Here is a 25,662-nt window from a genome sequence, read left to right as displayed (position 1 = left end):
CATCATGCCTCATTTATACAGCACTCTCTTAATGAATTCATCATCATACAGAATTTATTACATAATTCATATTCCATTTGGACTCGGCAGTGCACAGAAGATATGTTAAAACAATGGTCATACTGGACATGCAGAAAATATGTACTCTTTCTGCTTTACTCTTTCATAGAAAATACTTTTTCAAAGTTTCAGTTGAATCTTACTGTTACATAATTTATGAAACTGAAATCAACTGCATTATGACCATGTTTCTATAGTACTTTATAGTACACAAGGTAGTTTTAAATATACTACCTTATTCAAACTATAAAACTATACTGTGAGATAAGCAGGAAGATTCTAAAACTTTTCAGATACACACATGTTTATTCAGTCCTTCACATAAAACAGAAGACATTTTTAATATAAATATTTAGCCAATATACATATCAAAATGGTTTTATAAGCAAAAGATGCAATTTCATAATTTTGCCTGTAGGAGGAGTGTTAGGCAGCTAATAATTAGCCATGTTGCACAAATATATAAATTCTATATTTGCATTTATGTAATATTCTAATTTTATCTTAAACTAAATATAATAAGCAAAAATATCTAAAATTCAGGGGGAAAAAAGTCCTAGAACATAACATTCTTCTCTCCAATATACTTGTTTTAAGAAGGAAAGCATATTCCTATCATTTCCTCTACCTTAGTTCAGGCCTCATAGGCTGGTTTCCTTTCCTGCAGTCTCTCCCTCTTCTCTTCCAATATTTATTCTCATGACATAATCATCTTTGCTAAACTAGATTGCAACACTATGGTAAAAAATGTACACCACCTCCGAATCAATGCACGATGAGTAAACTCCTGAGCGTAGCATAAAGATTCATCCTTAATCTGGACTCAGACTTCCGCCTGTACACTTTGTTGGGAGCCTTCCCAACTTCAGTTCAGGTGTCCTCAGCCTTTAGGAGAAGGGAGTCCCACCCTCATCCCATGGGAAGGGTCTTGATGCTTAAGAGAGTAAGTGCTCCAGGTGGGGTATACGTACTACATTAGGATAGTCAAACTGATAGGAAAAAATTTTTAATCCTTGTTCAGGATTAAAACATGTTGAATCTCTTGCATATACACACCTCTCCCCACCTCACTAGATTTGAATAAAGAAGAATTGAATTCACTGGCACCATTTTACGATGATGGAAAGGACCATATTTAAGATAAAGCCAACGTTATGAAAGAACTACCAAAACACTATGGGTACAGCGCACACAGCCACACCCACTTGTATGTGCTGCTAGCGTGCCTGCCTTCTCTCACTTTTCTTTTCTGCTATATATATATAGTAAATATGTATATTTACTATAACAGTAAACCATTATTTGCCTTCTCTGACTTTCTAAAACTGTCCAGTTCAAATTCTTTTCTTGGGTCTTCTGATCAAAATAAATAAGACCCCTGAGACACCATAATTCCTTTATGTATATCCCAATTATATCTACTTTAAATATCTATTTTAACCCCTAATAAATTAACGGTCACTCAAGAGCAGGTAGTAGAACTTATCCATCTTGCATTGTGCATAGTGTTGAACACAAAGCATTCAACAAGAGTTTCTTGAACTGAATGATATGTAGTAATATCCATGTAAAACTGTTTTGGATACTAAATCAATGAAACAACAATTAAATGTTATTGGGTTCACCAATAAGTTTATTCAGCTTTTAATTGGCTCATCCTAATATGAATTTCAAACTTTCCCTTCTTCCAATCCTTGAAAATCTTCAGGGAAAGCAACAATAGATCTGAATCGTTTCTTTTTCTTATAAATCACCTCCAAGTAAGACAAAAGCCACAAAGATGAAAGATTAACTCCTTCACTACAATTTTATTTTAATTCAGAAACTCCTCTTGAGTTTTTCATGGTAGTTTCTCTCCAACCTTCATTGTAGTAGATGCCTTTTGGGGTGGATGACCTTCTCACAAAGATTATTGTTGCTGCTTTTTTTTAAAGGAATTTCCTTCTACCCCATCCATCAAGTCATGAGATGTAGGTTTATAAACCTTATTTACATTGTGAGACCCATCTCCCCTGGTGACAGCTGAGCAAAGCCAGGTCACTCTGAATCCCTTCCCTAGGAACTTATAATTGGGACTAGGAGATTCCAAGTACATTCGGGCCTTGTATCCTGAGTAGGCTTATTATGCAATATTCTTCATCAATTAAAATTTACTACAAATTTACACTGTGTGTTAATGAAGCTACACAGAAATAAAACCAGAAGAACTGAGGGTGTGATTCACTATAACATCAACCCTCCTCACCCCACCCCCGTGGGAAAAATAAGAGTCTCAAGGAAACAAAGGAATCTGGTCACCAAATTTTAAAAGCTGAAAAGAATTTTACTAATCTTCTTTATATGAACTTTAGCATTAGCAAATTTCTGTCTTCCTGGGCACAAACCTAAGCACCCTTCTTATTTTAGACAATGAATTTAAGCTTCTGGCTTCTCTAAATTCATCTAAAATCAGCAGTTAAGTGCTTAGTTTTGACCTAACCAGCAGGGGTCAGAGTCAGAACAAAAACTACCTAATGAAGGATTCCATGGAAAGACATCAAACATTTAAGTGAACAAAAATCAATTGCTGCTGAACTGCAGAGATAATGTTTAAATAGCCAACATCTCAATGAAGGTATCAAAACGTGTGCAGCCCCCTTAAAAATGATACCTAATAATTTTTAAAGTCTGAAAAAAGGTTTAAAGAGAAAATACTGATATTCTAATAAAAATAACACAATTAAAAGAAAACAAAATAATTGAATTATAATCCTGGAGCTGGCTGCAGTAAGTTATCGAAGCACATAAACAAGCTTTAGATATTACAAGTAGCTTCCTAAATTTGACTCAAGAACAAACTCAAGGTTATTTTGCTTCCTCAAGTATGATTTTTTTAGAGATGAAATTATATTCTGAAAATACTTACCTGTTACATCCGTCTTTATTCCCGCAATCTTCAACAATGGTTCAACCTTCTCATAATAGACCTGAGTAGCTTCTTTTTTGTGGCTTTGGGGGTTAAGGACTATTTTTAATGACTTCGGTCTGTCTGAAAAACCTAAGAGGAAAATATAAAGACAAAAATTATAGTCTCTGTCAGCATTTATTTTTTCTTTCCCTTTAAAACCATACACTAAGGCCAGTTAGAATGTTATACACCTATTTAATTAGTATTTGCTATTTTTATTTGAAATTCTTCCAAGAGTTTTCCTGAATATGGCATTATTTTAAACCATTTCACAGTTCCTAGCAGTGAAATAAGAATATCCCTCTTAAAGTAAGTCATGAGTTATAACAAAGCATTTAATTTATGAAGGAAGGTGTGAATGAAAGCGACTTCATGAATATTAGGCAATGATTAAGTATATTTACCAAATCACCGATAATATATCCAATGTTCCTTTAGCATTTGTTTCTGGGGAAGAAAGCAATGGACTATAACAGATTAAAAAGTCCGGTTCCTCTCCTTGGATAAATATGCTCATTATTGGAATTGGGCATTCCAGTAACCCCAGGGCTACCCAGGGCTGACCTGCTGATGAGCCCAGAGTGGAGTGGAGGATGCAAGGCCAGGTCAGGGCCAGCACCCAGAGCAATGCACGCTGGAAGCTAAAAAGAGGGCTTAGGTCGGAGTTCAAGCCTGAAAAGGGGCCAAGGGAGAAAGAACTCTTCCCTGGGGAATTGGGAAAGCAACGCCTCTCAGCGGGGATTCAGGAATATAGTGCTGCCTCACAGTTGGGGCTGAGATTTGATACTACAATTTTCTGGGCTTGCAAGATGCTTATCACTTAGAGCCCAGTTGGAGCAGGTGCAAAGCAAATTTTCCGTTGTTAGGAAGGGGCAGGAGGGGACAGAGGAGCCAGAAGAAAGCTGACGACTATTTCTTTCATGGTAAGCTCTTCTCACAGGGCCATGCTTCAAGGTTAGAAAAGCAGTTACTAGCATCCGTTTTTAATGAAACCGTTACTAAAGCCAAAAGAAAAATGTCCATTACACCCACGTCAGTTTTTGTGCCTCAAGTAGAGACAATATTTTATTTCTTACCATATTTGAAATAATAAAAAATTTTCAACAACACATATTGTTTGAATTCAGGGAGTGTCTTGGCTGAGGACCAGACAGGACAATGCTGAACTCCTTACCTCTTCTGTACTTGGCCCTGGGATCCCATTTTGGTGAGAGACTTCTGCCAGTCTCCTAATCACCCAGTCTTGAAACCTCAAAGCCATACTCAATTCCCTTTTTTTCTTTCAATTCCAACATTCAAATGAGTGCCCAGATTCGTGAGGTGATAACTATTTGCTTCCACGTCTCTGCCCTTCCTGGCTGTCTCACTCTGGCTCGGCGTTCTCCAGGACCACTCACGGGTACCTTGCAGCCCCCCTTCCACCATATCCTCAGACATCACAGCTCCCAGCAGCCCTGCACTGGTCCAAAGCACCGGGGCTCATCACTGCCTGTGGGGCAAGCCCGACCCCTGAAAATGACATGCAGAGCCTCCCCCAACCAACTCCAACCTATCCTCTCTCCTCCCTCTCACACATATTCAAGAAATACTTATTGAGCATTTGCACTGAGTACTGGGAAGAGGTGGAAAGTGATTAACATGTGTTCATGCTTTACAGGGGGAAGACGTATCCACAAATAGAACCAGTACAAGACAGAACAGATTTGTTAACACGAAGGCACAAAGTGCCCTGGGAGTGGATGAGGGGAGGATGGTTAATTCTTATTAGGGATCCGGAAAAGGCTTCCCAGAGAAGGGAGCATGTGAGCACAGCTTTGGGCTCTGGCTGTTTTCACTACTTGCAATTCCCTCCTGCCTCACACTTCATCTTCCCCTTAGTGAAACAGCAGGGGTAGGGTCAGGGAGGAAACACCAAGCAGTGAGACCAGCACAGAAGATGCTCGAAGCAAACTCAGTGCAGAGGGTTTTCTGTTCCATTTCCACTTCCCCTTCACGACCCAGACCCACTGTATCACTTGCCGAATACCAGCTGCTAGGTCTTCCTCTGTTCAGACAGTTCACTGTTTCCACTCTGCCTCATCTCCAATCCTGTAAAAATCTGACCACTTTCTCAAAGCTCACCTCAAATACCACTTCCTCACTGATCACTTCCTGAGCACCAGCAGAATTCACCTCTCTGGCTTCTTGCTCCTATGTTACTCTCTGTACCTCTATTATCTATTTTTTATATCATTTATACAGAAAACTCTGATAAAGGACTCAGTGTCTCAGGACTCCCACTGGCCAAACCTGGGACAACACAAAATGGAATAAGGACAGTAACATATCATACATACTACAGTGACTTTTTAAAAAACCCAGCTCCGGGAGTCAAACCGACACTAAATACACATAGAAATAAAGGAGGAAAAGGAAAAACGTCATCTTAGAGTAACAATTAATAAATACGGGAAAATTACAGAGTTAGAAAATCACTATTTTCAACCATCATAATAATGATGGATTTAGGCAAGAATCAGCAATGGATGCTAAAACCATCGGTGACAGTCAGTTGGGGAACAAAATATTTCCTTATTCTTAAACTCTGTCCTTCTCTATTACTCTATTTACAGAAAGTAAAAAGGAATATTTACAGTAGGAAGGCAGGCAGACACGTCCTCAGTCAAGTGATCAAAGTTAACAACACTCTGAGTGATACAAACTGACACATGTGCCTCATGTACAAGATACACAGCACTAAGGACCCACAACTTCTGTGGGATTCCTGCCCCAAGTGCATACATAATGTGGACCTAACAAGATGAAACACTCAGACAAACCCAAGTTGAGGGGCATTCTCAAAATACCTGCCTTAAACTTTTCAAAAATGTCAAGGCCATGAAAGACAAAGAAAAGCTGAGGAACTATTCCAGATTAAAGGAGACTAAAGAGTAACAACTAAATGCAGTATGTGACTCTGGATCAGGTCAAAACAAAACAAAACTGCCACGAAGGACAGTATTAGTGTCCTTTAACCAGGATGGACGAAGCAGATTAATCTAGGACTCACTTTTATTAAAACACGAAAAGGACCAGAAACTTGTTCTAAACCCCAGAGTCCAGACAAAAGATCCGTTTAAGTTTCCCTTCCCTGGTAAATTTGTTGGAATACCCTCATTTCTCCAGCAGGGACAGACCCAGTAAGGAAGGTGTCTAGCCACCAAATTGCAGTCCCCAAATGCTGTCATACAAACCAACTTTTATTTCCCCCTTTTCCTGTATCATGACTGTGGAGGAACAGATGTTTGTGGAAATGAGAAACAGTCATTTGGGGTTTGTGTGGATAAGTACATTGCAGTCGAAGGCTTGTAGACCTTAAACATATGTATAAAAGTGCACGCTATACGTCCCACCCAATCTTTGTGACACAATCTTCTTAAAATGGCAGGAAAGGGGCTAAAATTATTATTATTATTATTTTTAAATTTATTTATTTATTTATTTATGGCTGTGTTGGGTCTTCGTTTCTGTGTGAGGGCTTTCTCCAGTTGCGGCGAGTGGGGGCCACTCTTCATCGCGGTGCGCGGGCCTCTCACTATCGCGGCCTCTCTTGTTGCGGAGCACAAGCTCCAGACGCGCAGGCTCAGTAATTGTGGCTCACGGGCCCAGTCGCTCCGCGGCATGTGGGATCTTCCCAGACCAGGGCTCGAACCCGTGTCCCCTGCACTGGCAGGCAGATTCTCAACCACTGCACCACCAGGGAAGCCCTCCTAAAATTATTTTTAAAGACTTTCTAAAAGGATTTAAGTAAAATAATTTTATTTTTAAGCCTCAGTTAACAACAACAGCAATGAAAACTAAATTAATCAGAAAGTCCCATTCCTTAGACATTCTGGTCAATCAAGGGGTTTTTAAATACAAGTCAACAAAGCCAATTTTTTTTTTCTTTACCAGAGCATGTATTCATTTCCTCATTTCTCTTTTTCTTTTAGATGCATCTAATATGATGACTATGAAGATAGAGTCTAAGTATACATGAATTAGGTAGCAATTTGAAATCAATTTAGAGATCAGGATGGAGATCTCTACCGAATAAAGTAGGATTTTTTAAACGTTCTTAATTAAGTGGAATAAAGAGACATAACAAATCTCCATCCCTCTCTCCTTCCATGCTCCCTCCTCAAGCCTCCTCCTATGCCATTCAGTTTCTTGAACTCCTATGTTCCCTCCACCACAGGGTCCTTGCACCTGCTCTCCCCACTAGCTGCCCACCTACACCAGCTGCCACCATAGCCACTTTGCCCAATTAACCCCTTCTTCTCTTTGTCTTGATCTTACCTCAGTCATTGTTTCTAGGGAAAGCCTACCATGGCTTCCTTGGCTTTGTGACTTCAGCTAGGTCATTTCCCCCTTATCATTTGTTCTCACAAGTCCATACACTTCCCAATCTTGATTCTTACACTGCTGTTATTTTATATCTATTTATTAATTATTCTTCCATATTAGACTGGAAACTTCCTGGGTTTTTCTCCACATTCTATTTCCTTAGTGCAGGGCACATAATAGATGATCAAATACTTGATGAGTGAATAAAAGGGCAGTGTTAGCTTTGGGTCATCTAGATAACAATAACATCCATTCATTTATTCACAAATAACTACATGCCTGTTATTTGCCAGGCAGGGCTCTAGAAGCTGAGGTTCTATCAGTGAACAAGAAAAGCCTCTGTCCTCATGAAGCTTCCATTCCAATGGTAGGAGATAGAAATAAACAAGAGAATTCAGAGCATGCTAAGTGTTAAAAAGTTCTAAGGATAAAAGTGAAGCTCAGGATCTAATGAAACTTAAAAGCTTTTGCACAGCAAAGGAAACCATAAACAAGACAAAAGACAACCCTCAGAATGGGAGAAAGTATTTGCAAATGAAGCAACTGACAAAGGATTAATCTCCAAAATTTACAAGCAGCTCATGCAGCTCAATATCAAAAAAAACAAACAACCCAATCCAAAAATGGGCAGAAGACCTAAATAGACATTTCTCCAAAGAAGATATACAGATTGCCAACAAACACATGAAAGAATGCTCAACATCATTAATCATTAGAGAAATGCAAATCAAAACTACAATGAGATATCATCTCACACCAGTCAGAATGGCCATCATCAAAAAATCTACAAACAATAAATGCTGGAGAGAGTGTGGAGAAAAGGGAACCCTCTTGCACTGTTGGTGGGAATGTAAATTGATTCAGCCACTATGGAGAACAGTATGGAGGTTCCTTAAAAAACTAAAAATAGAACTACCATACGACCCAGCAATCCCACTACTGGGCATATACCCTGAGAAAACCATAATTCAAAAAGAGTCATGTACCACAATGTTCATTGCAGCTCTATTTACAATAGCCAGGACATGGAAGAAACCTAAGTGTCCATCAACAGAGGAATGGATAAAGAAGATGTGGCACATATATACAATGGAACATTACTCAGCCATAAAAAGAAACGAAATTGAGTTATTTGTAGTGAGGTGGATGGACCTAGAGTCTGTCATACAGAGTGAAATAAGTCAGAAAGAGAAAAACAAATACCGTATGTTAACACATATATATGAAATCTGAAAAAAAAAAAAAAAAAAAAAGTCATGAAGAACCTAGGGGCAGGACAGGAATAAAGACGCAGACCTACTAGAGAATGGATTTGAGGACACGGGGAGGGGGAAGGGTAAGCTGGGACAAAGTGAGAGAGTGGCATGGACATATATACACTACCAAATGTAAAACAGATAGCTAGTGGGAAGCAGCCGCATAGCACAGGGAGATCAGTTTGGTGCTTTGTGACCACCTAGAGGGGTGGGATAGGGAGGGTGGGAGGGAGGGAGACGCAAGAGATATGGGGATATATGTATAGCTGATTCACTTTGTTATAAAGCAGAAACTAGCACACCATATAGTTTATGGTGTATACAAAGCGATTATACTCCAATAAAGATGTTAAAAAAAAAAGTGAAGCTCAGTTGTGGGAGAGAAAGAGGGCAAAGGTAGAAGAAATGACTTGCTGGCCAGGGAAGGTCAGATCACCCAGAGCTTTGTAGGCATTTACAAGGATTTTAGCTTGGGTTCTGAGTGAGAGAAGAAACATGGAGAATTTTGAGTAGTGTTTACAGCAACGTAGCCTTAGGTGTTAAAAGGATCACTTCAGCTGCCATATGGAAAGTAGACACAGAGTAAGGACTAACAAAGTAAACAACACTGGCAATATTCTAACACTGTGTGCTTAGACACAGTGGTTGAAGTGGACATTATAAGAAAAGTCAGATTCTAGATATACCTCCTCATTGAAGTATAATTGACATACATTATACTAGTTTTGGGTGTACAATATAATGATTCAACATTTGTATCCATTGGGAAATAATCACCACAATAATTCTAGTTACCATCTGTCACCACAGAGTTATAGAAAAATTTTTTTCTTGTGATGAGAACTTCTAAGATTACTTTCTTAGCAACTTTCAAATGTATTTTGAGTATATTTTGATATATTTTGAAGAGAGAATGGACAAGATTTGTTTCCTATTTTGATGTGGTATATGAAAGAGAACAAAGAGTAGTCACATGTGTGGCTGAAAAAGGGGAAAGTAAGGACATAAGAGGGCTAAGGACTAGTGAAAAGTGGCAAAAACAGTAAATTGTGGTCTCAGCGGGGCTGAAGGATTTTAGGGGTTGGGAGAGTTGATCTGGTGAGCTAGGAAGACAGAAGGCAGTAGCCACATGGAGGGTAGGATGATTAAAATTGAGACAGAGAGTTATTGCTAATGACAATAACAAAATCTGATGAACTTCCACATTCAACAGAATCACAAAAAGGAGCTTCTTAAAACAGAGATTTCTGGGTCCCAGCCCCAGAGTTCTGGACTCAGTAGTCTCGGGTGGGGTCTGAGAATTTATATTTCTAACTAGTTCCCAGGTGACGCTGATGATGTTGGTCCAGGGGGCCACACTTTGAGAACTACTGTACTAGAAATATGATTATGGGAGAAAATGGGGAAAGTGAAATACAGGTCAAGATCTCTGAAGGAGAAGAGGTAAAAACTGAGAGAAATGTACAAAAAAACACATAGAATTATGACAGCAGTAGTATTGGAGGGAGTGACAGTGAGGCAGGAGCTAAAGTCTTCAAAGACCGGCAGAAGGACGCAGTAGGCTGTACAGGATTGCGGGTAATGCTAGCAGGTGGTGTCTGATGGACTGAGCTCCAATGCTGAGGATTTTTAAGAGAATATGCTGAGAAAATGGTCCCCAAATATCAGTGAGATGCAAGGAAGACTTCAAGATGTCAATAGCATCTCCAGCACCAGTTGTATGAAAGGCATGGCAGAGAAAACAGCTACCACTCGAGAGGACGGCAGGGAACGCTATAAGCTCCTGGAAGAGCTGTGTCTCTCTACTAAAGCAAAAGGGGGATATTTGGAAAAGTGGTTGACAATACAGATTTTGCTAATGATGAATCATTCGTTCCACAGGGCAAAAATAAAATGGTGCCTGGAGTTGAGGAGAGTAGGGGATGGTGTCAGGTTAGGCGGTACACAGAGAGGGCCTTAGAGGGATGAGAGTCTAGGCGATGAAGGGCCTCAGGCAGCAACACAGTGTGTGTAAGAGATAAAACTTGTGTGCAGCAGTTGGGATTGGAGAGTGGGGTGGTGATGAGTCTTACCCCAAGCACAGAGAGCTCTATGGATTCTGTCTTCCCTCTGGTCAATATCCAAGTTAGGGAAGAAGCAAAGTTGCCCGGAACTACAGTTGTTCCAAAGCCCCTTTCCCCTCTGGTAACCATCCAGTGTTGGAGTCTGAACCCACGTCTGTCTATGGCACTTGGTTACACTCTTCACCAAGTGACCACAATGCAAATGTCTCTATATTTGAGAACCATATACACAATTATTTTCTGTACAAATTAAAATACACACATTGTACAGAATTCAAAAATCTCATTATTCAGCTCATTCCCTGGTATCTAGTTCCCTTCCTGAGGGACAACCATTGGCATCATGTCAAGAATCTGTTCTCTGCATATACAAAAATGTAGGTATACATTCTGTGACTTTTTACATAGATGGTAGCATCCTAACCCACTATTCTGTGCCTTGCTTTTCCTTTTACAATATTTTGGAGATAATTCCATATCACTACATAGAGTGCTATCTTACTTTATTTAAAGCTGCCTAGTTTTCTTTGGATGAACCTCAATTTAATTAACTAGTTCCCTGGGGATGGGTATTTAGGTTGTTTCCAATCTTCCTTTACTGCAAACACTGCTGCAATGAATGTCATTTTGCATCTATTTACATAAAACTGCAGGACAAACTTCTAGAAGTAGAAACACTGGGTCAAAGGGTATGTACCCTTGAGAGTGTATATTGCCAAATTACTTGCCATAGAAATTTAGTTGTGACTAAAAAAAAGTAAATGCTAGAGTAAAAGTAATTGATTTTAAATCTTAGCTCTTCCATTTGCCAACTGTGTGACTTTGGGTTATTGTTTAACTTCTCTGTTCTTCAGTTTCCTCATCTGTAATATGGGGATAATAAGAGTGCCTCTCACAAATTGTGATGATTAAATAAGTGTAAAGTATTTAGAAAAGTGCACGGCACATAGTAAGTAGTCAGTTTACCTATTATTTTTACTACCAGTTTATAAGGGTGTTTTCTTACACCCTTGTAAACCTTGTAAATTTTCAAATTTTTTTGATCTTTGACAATCTGAGGGGTGAAAAACCACATATCACTCTAATTTCAATTTACATTTCTCTTATTATGAGAGAGGCTGAGAAACTTTGCAAATGTTTAAGAGCTACTTTTATTTTTCCATGAACTGTCAGTTTATATCATTAGCCAATTCTTTCTTTGTACTGTGTTTGTCACGTTAATTGTAGCAGTGCTCCATACGGTATCAACCTTTTACTTGTTGTGTGAGTTACAGATATTTTTCCCAGTGTGTCATTTAGTGCTTTTAATTTTATTTATGCTGTTTTCTCTATGTCAAACGTTTTCATTTTTATGTGCCTATGGTTGAATTTATCACTTCTTTTATGGTTTCTGGGTTTCGCATCATATTTAAAAGCTCCCTTTGTGACAAAAAAAAATCCCCTATATTTTTCTAATAATTTTATGGTCTCAATTTCATATTTTATTTAATACTATCTGAAATTTATTTTGATAGATGATACAAAATTGGGAGTTGACTTTACTTTTTTCCAGGTAGCTATCTATCTGTCCCAACCTAATTCATGGCATAATCAGTCTTTCTCCTACAGATTTCAAATGCCACCCTTAGATACACTAAATTTCTGGATGTGTTTGAATCTCTTCTTAAGTGTCTAGTCTGAGATCTATTGATTTATTCATATGCCAGTATCATAATGTCTTAAATATTATAGTTTCATAACATGACTTAGTAGCTGATAGAGTTCCTTACTACTTTTAAGAATTTCCATGTCTATTTTTACACATGATCTTTAAAATCAGTTTGTCTAGTGTGAAAAAATTCTCCTGGTATTTTATTCGGATTACGTTAAATATATATTATCTTAAGGGCTGTAACACTTTTATGAGATTCAGTCTTTCTTTACAGAAACATGGTATGCTTTTCCATTTTAAGTCTCCTGCGTCCCTAAGTACCATGGTAAACATTTTTCAGATAAATGCTGAATAAGTCTAGGTTTTTCACCTTTTTTTGCTGCTGCTGTCAATGTTTCTAACTCCATCTCCCAACTGACTCTTGAAGCCATATATCAAAACCATTGATTTCTACACCTAGCACTTAATTTTCTCATTGTTCATCATAGATTTTCCCTTTATTCTCTTGGATTTTCCAGTCTAATAGTTATTTCATCTTCAAATAATAGTAATTTCACTTTCCTCTTTCCAACTGTCGCACAAATTCATGTTCTTCTCTAGTCTACCTGCATTGGTGGGTTTCACCAGAAGAATGTGACCAACAGGGCTGATGAAGGATACTGTTGTCAGTTCCAAAATTTAATGGGACTCCCTCACATGTTTCTCCTATTATAGGCTTTAAAATGAGATATATATTTATCATGTTGATAACACAGCCATCTATTCTTATTTTATTAAGGGTTGTTTGACACTCATAAGTAAAATCAATCTATACTTTTCCTTCTTTGGACTTCATTGTCAGATGTTGGTATTAATTTCATGCAAGCTCTAGAAATAAAATCTGGGAGTTTTCCATATTTTCCTATGCTCCAGAATAATTTAAATAGTATTGAAGTTTTCCTGTTCCTGAAAGGTATGGTGCATATCCCTGTGAAAATATCAGAGTTGGTGCTTTTTTTTAGGAGTACCAAAAAGATTTCTGCTTCTTTGGTGATAACTGGTCTTGAACATTATCTATGTCTTCTGGAGTCAGTTTGGCCATTTTTATTTTCCTAGACAATGTGTTCATTCATTTCATCCTGCTCCTAAGAGGCAGCCCAGGTTGCCTGCTGGGTTCTAGATATCATCCTCCTATTGAGTAGTAGTAGCAACACTATTTCCCACTGATAATCAGAACTGATTACCTTTGCCAGCAGAGCAACTTCATTATTATTTTTTCATTTGCTGGTTCAATGATATGGTTCAATAATGTGGCCAAGTAGTTTTCAATGTCCAATTCAATTGAACCACTGTCATGTTCCCATATGAAAGTATTCTTTTAAACTAAAAGCTCTAAATCAGCAGAGTTCAAAGTTGTAGAGGCCGGAAGCAAAAATATTATGAGTGGGTCACAAAAGGTGGAGATAAGAAATGACACTTTTACCTTAACTCATTCATTAGTCCATAGACCCATGTATTCTGTTTATGGAACTAAAAACTACTTTAATATCACAAGATTTAGTCTCCCAGGTGGAAGACAATATTATAAAATAGGAAAAATGGTAAGACTAGTGAATCCCACACTTGTCAGCCAACTGTTTCACTATTTTTGATGTGAATGAGTCCCTTGATCAAAAGCAGTATTGTATAGGATGCAAATTCACTGAACACGGCATTTAGTAGGGCCACCAATGGTAGTGTTGGCAGAAACATGGTGGACAAGAAATGCAAATCCATACCAGAAGTAAGCATTCATAGCAATGAGGCCAAGCCACTGACCTTTCACAAAGGACAGGATTCAATGTATCAACCTGCCACCAAGTGGTGGACTGGTTGCCCTGGGATATGGGGTGTATCCAGGGCTCAAGACTGATCTGCTTGCAGGCAGAGTACTCAGCAATGGTGGTAGTCAAATCAGCCTTGGTGAGCAGAAGTGCTTATTGCTAAATCCCTGTATTTTTCTCCTTCCTGCTTTAAGGCCACTTTGTTTATATGTTCATTGTGCAGGCCCTGGGTTTGCTCTGAAAAGATGCAGACAAACATCTATAGAATGGAGCATCTTACATACCTGGTTATTTCCTGGTTATTTCTAGAGAATAAATTTTCTTTGGTGAGCATTTACATAAAATACAAATCTCACATTCTGTTCTTATTCTGTGAAAGTCATCCATATACTTTTGCTTTATACATCTTTGCCACCAACACTCCAAATTTTGGCTTCCAACTATTTGGCCAAGCTCTTCACCACTGTTCACGCGTTGAGATACGTCAATCCCTGTGGCCATCACTCCTTAACAACTAGTATCAACTGTTTGAAGTTCTGACTACCAGAAGGATCTCCCTTCCCTACTATCTTTTAGGAACACCTTGAGCAGGGCTGTAATGCTTCAGGAGCTCACTTCTATTATACCAGGCAGAGCTGTCTCTGAACTAGGCCCCATTTAGTTCCCTTAGGCAACTGGCCAGAGAAAATGTCTCATGAGGCCATATATGTGGGGTGAGGGGGAAAAAAGCAATCAGCAACAGTTGTAGGCCACCAGCACATTCGATGCCCTAGAACCTTCTCCTCTAGCCCTTTAATAATATTATCTGTATAAAACAGCTTACTATTTAAAATAGCTAGAGTATTTTATGTTTTATATCAACTGAACTTTGATCAATACAAATGTTTAATAGACATCTCAAATTTAACATATTCAAAACTGAAATTCTGCTTTTCCCCACTAAACCTGGTCTGTCTACCCACCATCTTCCCCTTCTCACTAAATGACAACTTTATCCTTCCACTCACTCCAGTCAGAAACTTCACTTTACTTTGAACAACTACTTAAGCATTTATCCTGCCTTTCTAATATGCGCTATACTTCTAGCTAACCAAACAGTACCAGTTACAGAAGCAACATCATTTTTTAAAAAAAGAATAGCACTCATTTAGGAAGAATGGTTGAATTAGAAAATCTCCATGATCTACCCCTAGTTAAATAATCAGTTCAGGCAAGGATAATCAATGCATGTTAAAACCATTAGATGAAATATTTACTGAGGACTAGACATGGCCTTGGTCCCTGAGTACCACCCAACAAATTATCTGCTAGTTTCAAATAGAGACATTACAACAGAGGGATCAAGCTTTTTCACCTCCTTGATTCAGGGATCAGTCTTAGCCTTGGGGAAGTCATCTTGGCCTCATTAACAGTAGGGAAGTGAGACATTCATTATGTACCACCTGAGATGATAAAAAATGAAGTACACATACCACTTATGAAGTATCCTTGCCCAAAATTTATAACATAAATCTAATTAAGTCTTTAGATTGAAAATCCAGTTTATAGTAAATACAGAGAATAGAAGAACAAGTTAAATGATGCCCCCAAGAAGCAATCAGATAGGGGCATAGCAGTACTGCTCAAAGTCTGTGGTCTCCACAATGACACCCCAGTATCACGCAGCAGCTCATTAAAAGGCCCACACCAGATCCATTGAATCATAATTTCTGGGAGTAAGGACCAATAATCTATATTTAAAATTTAAATGGGCTAAATGTTTCTTATGAACACTAAAATGTCTACAGGATAAATAATCCAGTCTCTTCCATAAATCAATGTCCGAGAGAATATAAAAGATGAGAAAGGGCATGTTGTAGTGTTGTAGTTTAAATGCATTTAATTGACTGGACACTGATGGTTACAAATCAGCTATAAAAGACATTCTGGAAAACGGGGGGAAATTTCAGTGTGGACCAGGTATTAGATGATAATAAATAACTATAGTTCATTCATTTTGTAGGATAATGATATTTTGTTATTTGTAAAATTTCTGTTTTTAGAGATGCATACTGAAATATTTCTGGGGAAAATATAATGATGTTTATAATTTACTTTAAAACACATTGACAGCATAAAATGTTTGAAGTCACTATGGAAAAATCTTAAGAACTGTAGAATCTAGGTAACAGAAATATAGAAAATATAAAAACATTATAATGGGCACCTAGATGTTTGATCATTTTTCATAATAGAGTAAAAAATATCTTGGTGTCATCCTTGAATTTTTTTTTTAATATCCCCCGTATCCACTAAGTCAATAAATCCAGCCAGCTCTATCTTCAAAAACAAATGCAAAGACAAACCACTTCATACCATGTCTCCCGCCCCTACCCTGATTTAAGCCACCATCTCTTGGCCGGACTATACTAATTTCATTTAACTGGTCTCCTGCTGCACCCACTCACCCACTCGCAAAATCTACTCTCTACTTGGCAGCCAGAATAACCATTTTGAAAGTAAGTCAGATCATGTCGCTCCTCTGCTTAAAAGTCCCCAATTAGCCCCCATTCTTCTCAGGATAAAAGTAAAAAATCATACAAATCTTGCAAGATCCTTCATGGCTACTCCCAGCCACCTCTGTGACGTCATTTCCAATTATTTGGCTCCCTGTTGACTCTACTCTGCACATGACTTTCTTGCTCAAGCTTTTGCACTTACTGTTCCCTCTGCTTGGAACATTTCCATATCCATATGGCTCCCTGTTACTTTCAGCTCTTTTCTAACACTTCACAGCCCATGAAGTCTTCCTTAACCACCTGTGTACACTTCACATCATAGAAATATATTTGACTTTTTTTTCAATTCCCTCTTCTTATGAATTAAGTATTTGTGTCCCGCCCCCAAATTTATATGTTGACATCCTAATCCCCAATGTGAGGTATTAGGAGGTGGGGCCTTTGGGAGGTAATTAGGTGATGAGGGTTGAGCCCTTATGAATGGGATTAGTGCTTTTATAAAAGAGACCCCAGAGGGCTCTAGCTTTCTTTCTGCCATGTGAAGACACAAGACGAGGGCTCTCACCAGAACCTGACCATGCTGGCACCCTGAGCTCAGACTTCAAGCCTCCAGGACTGTGAGAAGTAAATTTCTGTTATTTATAAAGCCACCTTCTCTATGGTACTTTGTTATACCATCCCAAACAGACTAAGACACCCCACTACCACTAGAATATAAGCTACCTGAGGTCAAAGACTTTGTGGTTCTGCTCTCTGCTATATTACTAGCCCCTGGAATAGTATGTGGCACACAATAGAAGCCATATGTGTGTGTGTGTGTGTGTGTGTGTGTGTGTGTGTATTCTTTTTAAAAATAAACCAAAAATTAAAGAAAAAATAAATTATAAAACTGTAATTCCAATTGCATTAAAGAAAACAAAAGATCAACACTGCAAAAACAATCATTTAAGCAAAAAGCCTTCCTTTTAAAATTGCTGTGATATAAAATAAGTCCAGAAACATAACCACTTACATCAATTCCTAAAATAAAACAAAAAGACTAAGGCAAATACTTCACAAAGAACCAAAGATTCATCAACAGTAGGTTTTGCAATAGACATTTATATCCTTTGAAAGAAACATTTAGCATGAAAAATCAAACAACCTCTTATGGCTGCCAAGTTAAGCTTTTAAAAAATAAAAAATAATTCAATCACTAACTCATATTTACTTCCTATATATACAAACTTATGACCAGTAGAAGAATTCTTTAAGAGCTGGGGAAATCTTTTCTAAATTAAATTTACAGCAACAATGAAAATAAATACTAACCCTTTTGCTCAGAATTTAAAATAAATCAGTTTGCCTTCTAAAAAAAATCATCAGTTATTAAAAAATCAGAAAGTGGGCCAGAAGGAAACTGCCTTTAGTGCACAGGGTACTAGTTGGTTCTGAAAAACAACCTCAGTTGTCCCATCTTAGGCTTGGACTGGGAGTGCTGTCCTTCAGCCCCATCAGGGCACTTGTGTGCCATCATCTCACATGAAAAAGGACAACGCAGAGAAGCAGGTAGCCAAAGGGATGGCACCACTGTGTAAAGATGATGACATACAGCTGGCCAACAAACACATGAAAAGATGCTCAACATCACTAATTATTAGAGAAATGCAAATCAAAACTACAATGAGATATCACCTCACACCAGTCAGAATGGCCATCATCAAAAAGTCTACAAACAATAACTGCCGGAGAGGGCATGGAGAAAAGGGAACTCTCCTACATGTGTGGTGGGAATGTAAATTGATACAGCCACTATCAATTTACATTGAGGAAAACAGTATGAAAGTTCCTTAAAAAACTAAAAATAGAACTACCATATGATCCAGCAATCCCACTCCTGGCCATATATCCAGAGAAAACCACAATTCAAAAAGACACATGCACCCCAATGTTCAAAGCAGCACTATTTACAATAGCCAGGACATGGAAGCAACCTACATGTCTCAACAGAGGAATGGATAAAGAAGATGTGGTACATATATACAATGGAATATTACTCAGCCATAAAAAGAAATGAAATTGGGTCATTTGTAGAGACGTGGATGGACCTAGAGAGTGTCATACAGAGTAAAGTAAGTCAGAAAGAGAAAAGCAAATATCGTATAAAAATGCATAAATGTGGAATCTAGAAAAATGGTATAGATGATCTATACCAAGACAAAATTCACCAGGTGAGACTGTCAAATAAACCGATAAACCTATCTTCCACAAAAATAACTGTAACAGTTAAGAAAAGAATTTGGAGACTTTGAAAACTAGGTTAGGAAAGTAAAAGAGAGGAGGAAGTTCTCTAAGTTTTATGAAATTTAATTAATTTATTTATTGATAAAGAAAAAGGAGACAGCTTAATTTCGCTTGTGGGAAAATAGACATGCATCCTAGATCTCTTGCCCAAACAATAAACATTCTCATGTACTACAGAAATATAGTTCACTGTAAAGATTTATGTAAATTACTAGCTACAAAGAACTCTACGGAAGACATTTTTAGAATGAGATGATGTGAAGCATCAGGCAGTCACAACCTTGCTCTTCTCTCGTCCAATTATGACAAACTGTTTAATATGAAAGCTGTATAGAGACACATAAATCCCCTGAACTCTTTGAAAAAATGAATCTGAAAGTGATAATTATCATTTATTCATAATTTTACAATAGTATAAGCATACCCCCAAAAGATAATCCAAGATTAAACTATAGATATGATTCAACATTAATATGCAGCTGACTTGGTTCTCAGTCTTTTGGTAGCCTCTCAATTCAGACTCTGGAGTATAGACCTTTTCAGCACGCCAGTTTGCAATGAACAAGCAATGTAAAACAGAATGGCCAACTGTTCCTCCGTTAGTAACAAATGTGCTAAGATGTACTAGTTTAAACTTGATCTATCAGTGAGTCAATGAACCATGAAGGGTGGGGGTTAATCAGGGTGTTCTCCAAACAAAGACTCATGAGAGCATGGGGACGCCACTCTCAGACTCACATCTGTGCTGTTTTGAGTGCAGCATGATGGAAATGGCATGGTATTCATCAAAATTAAGAGCCCAGAACCTTGTCATAGTCTTGCATATAGTCACAACCATTTTATACAGAAAAGCAACCAAATTGTTGCAAATCAAAAATCCATACACAGGAAATAAAGACCTCAGTTAGCCACAATTCTCAGGAACTATTAATATTAAACTATGCCCAGTTAATGTGTAACAGTGATGGTAAAAACCTTTCACACATAAGATTTGACAACTTCCCAGCAGCACTCAGAGTTGGAAGTATTTTATATTACACGATATATATTAAAGTGCATCAATTTCACTTTATTATTAGCAAAAGCTTATTGATGTGCATCTTTACACATACCAATGAAAACAATCTAAATGCTATATAGTCTACTTAAAGTAACAAACAAGCTCAATAACTTCTGAATGCACATGCAGCCCACCAATGTGACATATCTCTATTTCTAAGAGCTGAAATGGACTGAGCAGCAATTAGTAGAAAGAATCACCTGCTGCCAGGAATAATCACCTCAATACTTCAGTATTTAAATAATAAGGGAGTTAAGACTATGTAGACAGAGCAGAACAAACAGAAAGAAGAGAAAAAGAAAGAAAAGTTAATAAAATATATCATCCATTTATTTTTACCAGATTTTTGTAATAATCTTGATAAAATAAATTTTTATTTATTTTGTTCACTATATCACTTTCCCCAATACAAAACCCAGACTGAAAAGAAATACATGTTACTGGCTTCAGGAAAGTTTTTTTATTCCCTTCCTCTGCTTAGAAGTTGACCACAGAATTAGTTAAAATAATTAGCATTTAAATATGACTAACTTTATGAAAATCCGATTTGATGAAATAATTGTACATTTAATCCTTCACAAGCCATGAAATTATGAAAATATTAGAGAATAATATTATAAACTTTTTAATTTTTTCATTGAATTATAACTGACATACAATTTTATTACTTTCATGTGTACAACACAGATATGAGACATTTGTATATACTGCAAAATATTCACTGCAATGAGTCTAGTTATCATATTCAACATAGAGTTAATAAAATATCACTGAATGTATTCTCCATGCTGCACATTATATCCCCATGACATATTTATTTTATAGTTGAAAGTTTGTACTTCCTGCTCCCCTATACTCATTTCACCTTACGCCTTATACCCCTCCCCTCTGGCAATCATCAATCTGTTCTCCATATCTATGAGTCTGGGTTTTGTTTTGTCTGATTTTTTAGATTCCACATATAAGTAAATCACATAGTATTTGTCTTACTAGGACTTATTTCGCTTAGCATAATACCCTCAAGGTCCATCCATGTTTTCGCAAATGGCTAGATTTCATTCTGTTTTTATGACTGAGTAGTATTCTGTTGTATATATGTACCACATCTTCTTTACCCATTCATTCATCAGTGGACACAGGATCTTTCCAAATCTTAACTATTGTAAATAATGCCATAATGAACACAGGGGGGCATATACATTTTCAAATTACTGTTTTTGTTTTCTTTGGATAGATATCCAAAAGTGGAATTGCCGGATCACGTCACAGTTCCATTCTCAATTTTTGAGGTACCTTCATATTGTTTTCCATAGTGGTTGCAACATTTACATTCCCACTAACAGTGCATGAGGGTTCCCTTTTCTCCACATCCTTGCCAACATTTTTTGTCTTTTTGATAATAGCGATTCTGATGGGTGTGAGGTGATTATCTCATTGTGGTTTTGATTTGCATTTTCCTGATTATTAATGATGTTGAGCATCTTTTCATATGTCTGTTGGCCATCTGTATGTCTTCTTTTAAAAAAAAGTCTATTCAGATACTCTGCTCATTTTTTAATCAGAGTGCTTGTTTTTTTGTTACAGTGTGAGTTCCTCATAAATATATTTTGGATATTAACCCTTTATTGGATATAGGATTTGCAAATATCTTCTCCTATTCAGTAGGCTGCCTTTGTATTTGTTGATGGTTTCCTTCACTGTGCAGAAACTTTTTAGTTTGATGTAGTCCCATTTGCTATCTTTGTTTTTCTTGCCCTTGCCTTTGTATTCAGATCAAAAAGGAAAAAAAATATCGCTAAGACCAATGTCCATGAGCTTACTGCATATGTTTTCTTCTAGGATATTTATAGTTTCACGTCTTACATCCAAATCTTTATTCTATTTTGAGTAAATATTTGTATATGGTATAAACAGTGGTCCAGTTTCATTCTTTTGCATGTAGCTGTCCAAGTTTCCAAACAACATTTATTAAAGAGACTGTCCTTTCTCCATTTCATATTCTTGCCTCCTTTGTCATAAATTAATTGACCATATAATGCATAGGTTTATTCCTGGGCTCTCTATTCTGTTCCATTGATCTATGTGTCTGTTTTTACGCCAACAATAGACTGTTTTAATTACTATAGCTTTGTAGTATACCCTTCTAACCTGCAACGTTTACGCTGAAAAATTTGCTGATAGCCTTATGGGGTTTCCCTTGTATGTTACCAGTTGTTTTCTTCTTGCTGCTTTTAAGATTCTCTCTTAACTTTTGAAATTTTAATTATACTGTGTCTTACTGTGGATCTCTTTAGATTCATCTTATTTGTAACTCTCCAGGCTTCCTGGACCTTGATGTCTGTTTTCTTCCCTAGATTAGGAATGTTTTCAGCCATATTTCTTCATATAAGTTTTCTGCTCCTTTCTCTCTCTTCTCCTTCTAGGACCCCTATAATGCAAATGTTATTCCACTTGATGTTGGCCCAAAGGGTGTGTGTGTGTGTGTGTGTGTGTGTGTGTGTGTGTGTGTGTGTGTGTGTGTATACATGCTCTTTCTGGGTGAGTTGCATTGCTTTGTCTTCCAGCTTGCTGATCTTTTCTTATGCTTCATCCAGTCTGCTGTTGAACCTCTGTAGTGTATGTTTTCAGTTCAGATATTGTATTCTTTAATTCTGTCATTTCTGTTTGGTACTTTCTTGTGGTATTTTCTTATGTTTTCTACCTCTTTATTGAAGTTCTCACTGTGTTCATCTATTCTTTTCTTGAGTTCAGTGAGTATCTTTACAACCATTACTTTGAACTCTTTATCGGGTAGATTCCTGATATCTCCATTTCATTAACATCTTTTTCTGAGGTTTTGTCTTGTTCTTTCATTTGGAACATATTGCTCTGTCTCCTCATTTTTGCCTGACTCCTCTCTGTGTTTGTTTCTATGCATTAGGCAAAACAGCTACTTCTCCCAGTCTTGAAGGAGTGGCTTTTTGTAGGATAAAATCTCTGGGGCCCAGAAATACAACCGCACCCCCATTGGCCACCAGAGCCAGGTGTTCAAGGGGCATCCCCTGTGTGGGTTGCATGAGCTGTGACACAACTGTGGTGGAGAGAGTCCTGGCAGATTCCTGCCTCTCCAGCAGACGCTTTAAGATTAGTATTCACATGTGGTTTATGCATTTTTCAGACTGATGCTTTTGCATTGGAGTCCCTGAGTCTGCATGCAAGCCCTTCAAGAACAGGTCCTCCATTCCCTACAGTTCTATGGTTCTCCTGGACATATTTCCCATTGTTTTCTAAGGCCAGATGTTTTGGTGGCCCATCTCTCCAGTGCTGTGCCCCTGATGTGGGGCACAAACTGCTTGCTCCTCGGGGAAAAGTTCCATAGTTTTGAGATCCCTCCCAAATGTGGGTTGCTGTACCTGGGTTGGGATTTTGGCAAGACTGTCTCTGCCTCTTCTGTCTCAATGTAGCCCTTTTACCCTTTGTTGTGGAACTGTTATTCATCTAGCTTTCAGGGTGTTTTCAGAGAAAATTATTCCATATGTAGTTGTAGACTTTTTTTGTCCAGAAGAAGAGGCAAGTTCAAGATCTTCTTATGCCACCATCTTGAACTGCCTTCTCATGAACATTTTTTAATTCAATGATTTTATAAGTTAGAAGGCTTTTACAAAGTATCACCTCTGGATCACATATAAGTAAATAGGTATGACTTTTAAGAGAGTTTTTAGTTATCTGCAGGGCTCCAAAAAATCACATAGTCTTTAACACAGTCCTTGACTTACAATGGTTTGACTTATTATTTTTGTCTTTACGATGGTGTGACAGTGATATACATTCAATAGAAACTGTACTTTGAGTTTTGAATTTTTATCTTTTCCCAGGCTACCAATATGTGGTAAAATATGCTCTCATGATGCTGGGCAGTAGCAGCTCTCAGTCAGCCACATGATTACTAGGGTGAACAATGACACACTTACAACCATTCTGTTTTTTACCTTCTGTACAATATTAAATGAATTACATGAATTATTCAACACTTTAACACCTTGTGTTAGATAATTTTGCCCGACTCTAGGCTAATGTAAGTGTTCTGAGCATGTTTAAGGTAGGCTAGGCTAAGCTATGATGTTTAGTAGGTTAGATGTATTAAATGCATATTTGACTTAAAGATATTTTCAACTTGTGATGGATTTAGGACACATCCCCATCATAAATCCAGGAAGATCTGTATTCCAAGAACATATGTTCCACTGTAAAATGAAGGTTCCTGAAAAAGTTTACGTGCTATAATATATGTTGTCAAAGAAAAACCTGAGCTGAATGGTAGTGGAAGTGGTAAAAACAGATTTTATTCAGAACTATTGCAATAGGAGGAAAGAGACCTCAGTACAGGACAAGTCTTATTTCATTATACAGCATGAGAAACTGGGAGTTTACATCCAAGGAGCAAGATAGGGGTCAGTGGATAGAAAATTACTAAGAGGAAATATCAGAGGTAAAGGGTATTCTGGCTAAACCGACCTAACAGGATTCTTTGCTGAAGACAGGCCAGGATGATCAGATATTACCAGGAAGACGGCAGAGAATGAGAAACCTGATCAGTTACTGTGGGTGATCAGATATGGAGGGTGGGGGGTCCTAGATTAACTGACTTAGCAGGGTCTTGCTAAGAGTGGATTTTACAAGGAAGTGCACAGATGGGCCTAGGAAAAGGTTCAGGAATCTGATACTTACATAAAATTAGCCCTGCATTATAAATGATAATCATAATGTTTTTCCAAAAGCTTAACATTTCAGTATAAGAAAACTGAGAAAGAATTCTGAGGGATACTCTCCATCAAAATGATACTGCTTTGGGATTACCATTTTGGAACACTATAGCAGCTGCCTGAAGCCGAATTTTGCTGCACGAGTTCTGGCCCAAGATGTCAGTTCTTCCTCAGTTTATTTATAAATGTAATGTGCTCTCAATAAAAATATCAATTTTTTTCTAGATCTAGATAAGTTGATACTAAAATATATATCTAAAATTAACTTTCAAAAATAGGTAGGAAACACTGAAAAAAAAAAAAAAGATCTAAGAGAGAAACTAGTCCCACCAAATACTGAAACACACTATTTACAAAGCCTCTTTAAATAAACCACTGGCATATGACTAGACAGACCAACCAATGGAATAGAATAGAAAGCCCAGAAATACACCTGGGTTCATATGGGAATTTAGTGTATGATAAAGGTGTTAACTCAAAACTCTGGGACAAAAATAGACTTTTTAGTAAATGGTATTGGCACAACAGAATAACTATTTAGAAAAAAGGTCCATTTTTTACCACACAAAAATTAACCCCAAATAGATTAGAGATCTAAAATTAAACTATGCAAGTACTAGAAGAAAACATTGATGATTTTCTCTATAACCTGTGTATAAAGAAAGGCTTCCTACTATGATTCAAATACCATATGCAATAAAGAAAAAGAATGGCAAATTTAGCTACATAAAAATTTTAAAATAAAAACTTTGAATCACAAAATCACTATAAGAAAAAGTCAGGAGAAAAATATTTGCAACATATATAACAGCAAAGGGCTAATGTCCCTAATATATAAAGAACATTTACAAATTGAGGGGAAAAAAGACCAAAAGTATTATAGAAAAATGGGCAAATAATATAAACACAATTCACAAGATATTAAAATGGCCATT

At 37.4% G+C, this 25,662-nt stretch overlaps 1 protein-coding gene and 1 long non-coding RNA gene across 4 annotated transcripts in view; one reads left to right on the top strand and one right to left on the bottom strand.

The window, feature by feature from the left end:
• The window catches only part of LOC309631339, a 424,491-nt gene that overhangs the window by 158,054 nt on the left and 240,775 nt on the right, over window positions 1–25,662 (top strand). The window lies entirely within an intron of this gene.
• Window positions 1–25,662, bottom strand: part of CERKL (CERK like autophagy regulator) — a 139,413-nt gene that overhangs the window by 31,059 nt on the left and 82,692 nt on the right. For all 3 annotated transcript variants that reach the window (XM_082397531.1, XM_082397530.1, XM_082397532.1), the window contains one exon: window positions 2,966–3,097. In XM_082397531.1, coding sequence (XP_082253657.1) covers window positions 2,966–3,097 — 132 coding nt within the window. The remainder of the gene's footprint in view (window positions 1–2,965; window positions 3,098–25,662) is intronic.

The sequence above is a fragment of the Balaenoptera borealis genome (genome assembly GCF_965194805.1).
Source record: "Balaenoptera borealis genome assembly, chromosome: 6".
In the NCBI taxonomy this organism is placed as follows: domain Eukaryota; kingdom Metazoa; phylum Chordata; class Mammalia; order Artiodactyla; family Balaenopteridae; genus Balaenoptera; species Balaenoptera borealis.
The sequence above is the reverse complement of the archived record's forward strand: the minus strand, read 5'-3'. Positions and strand labels throughout refer to the sequence as shown.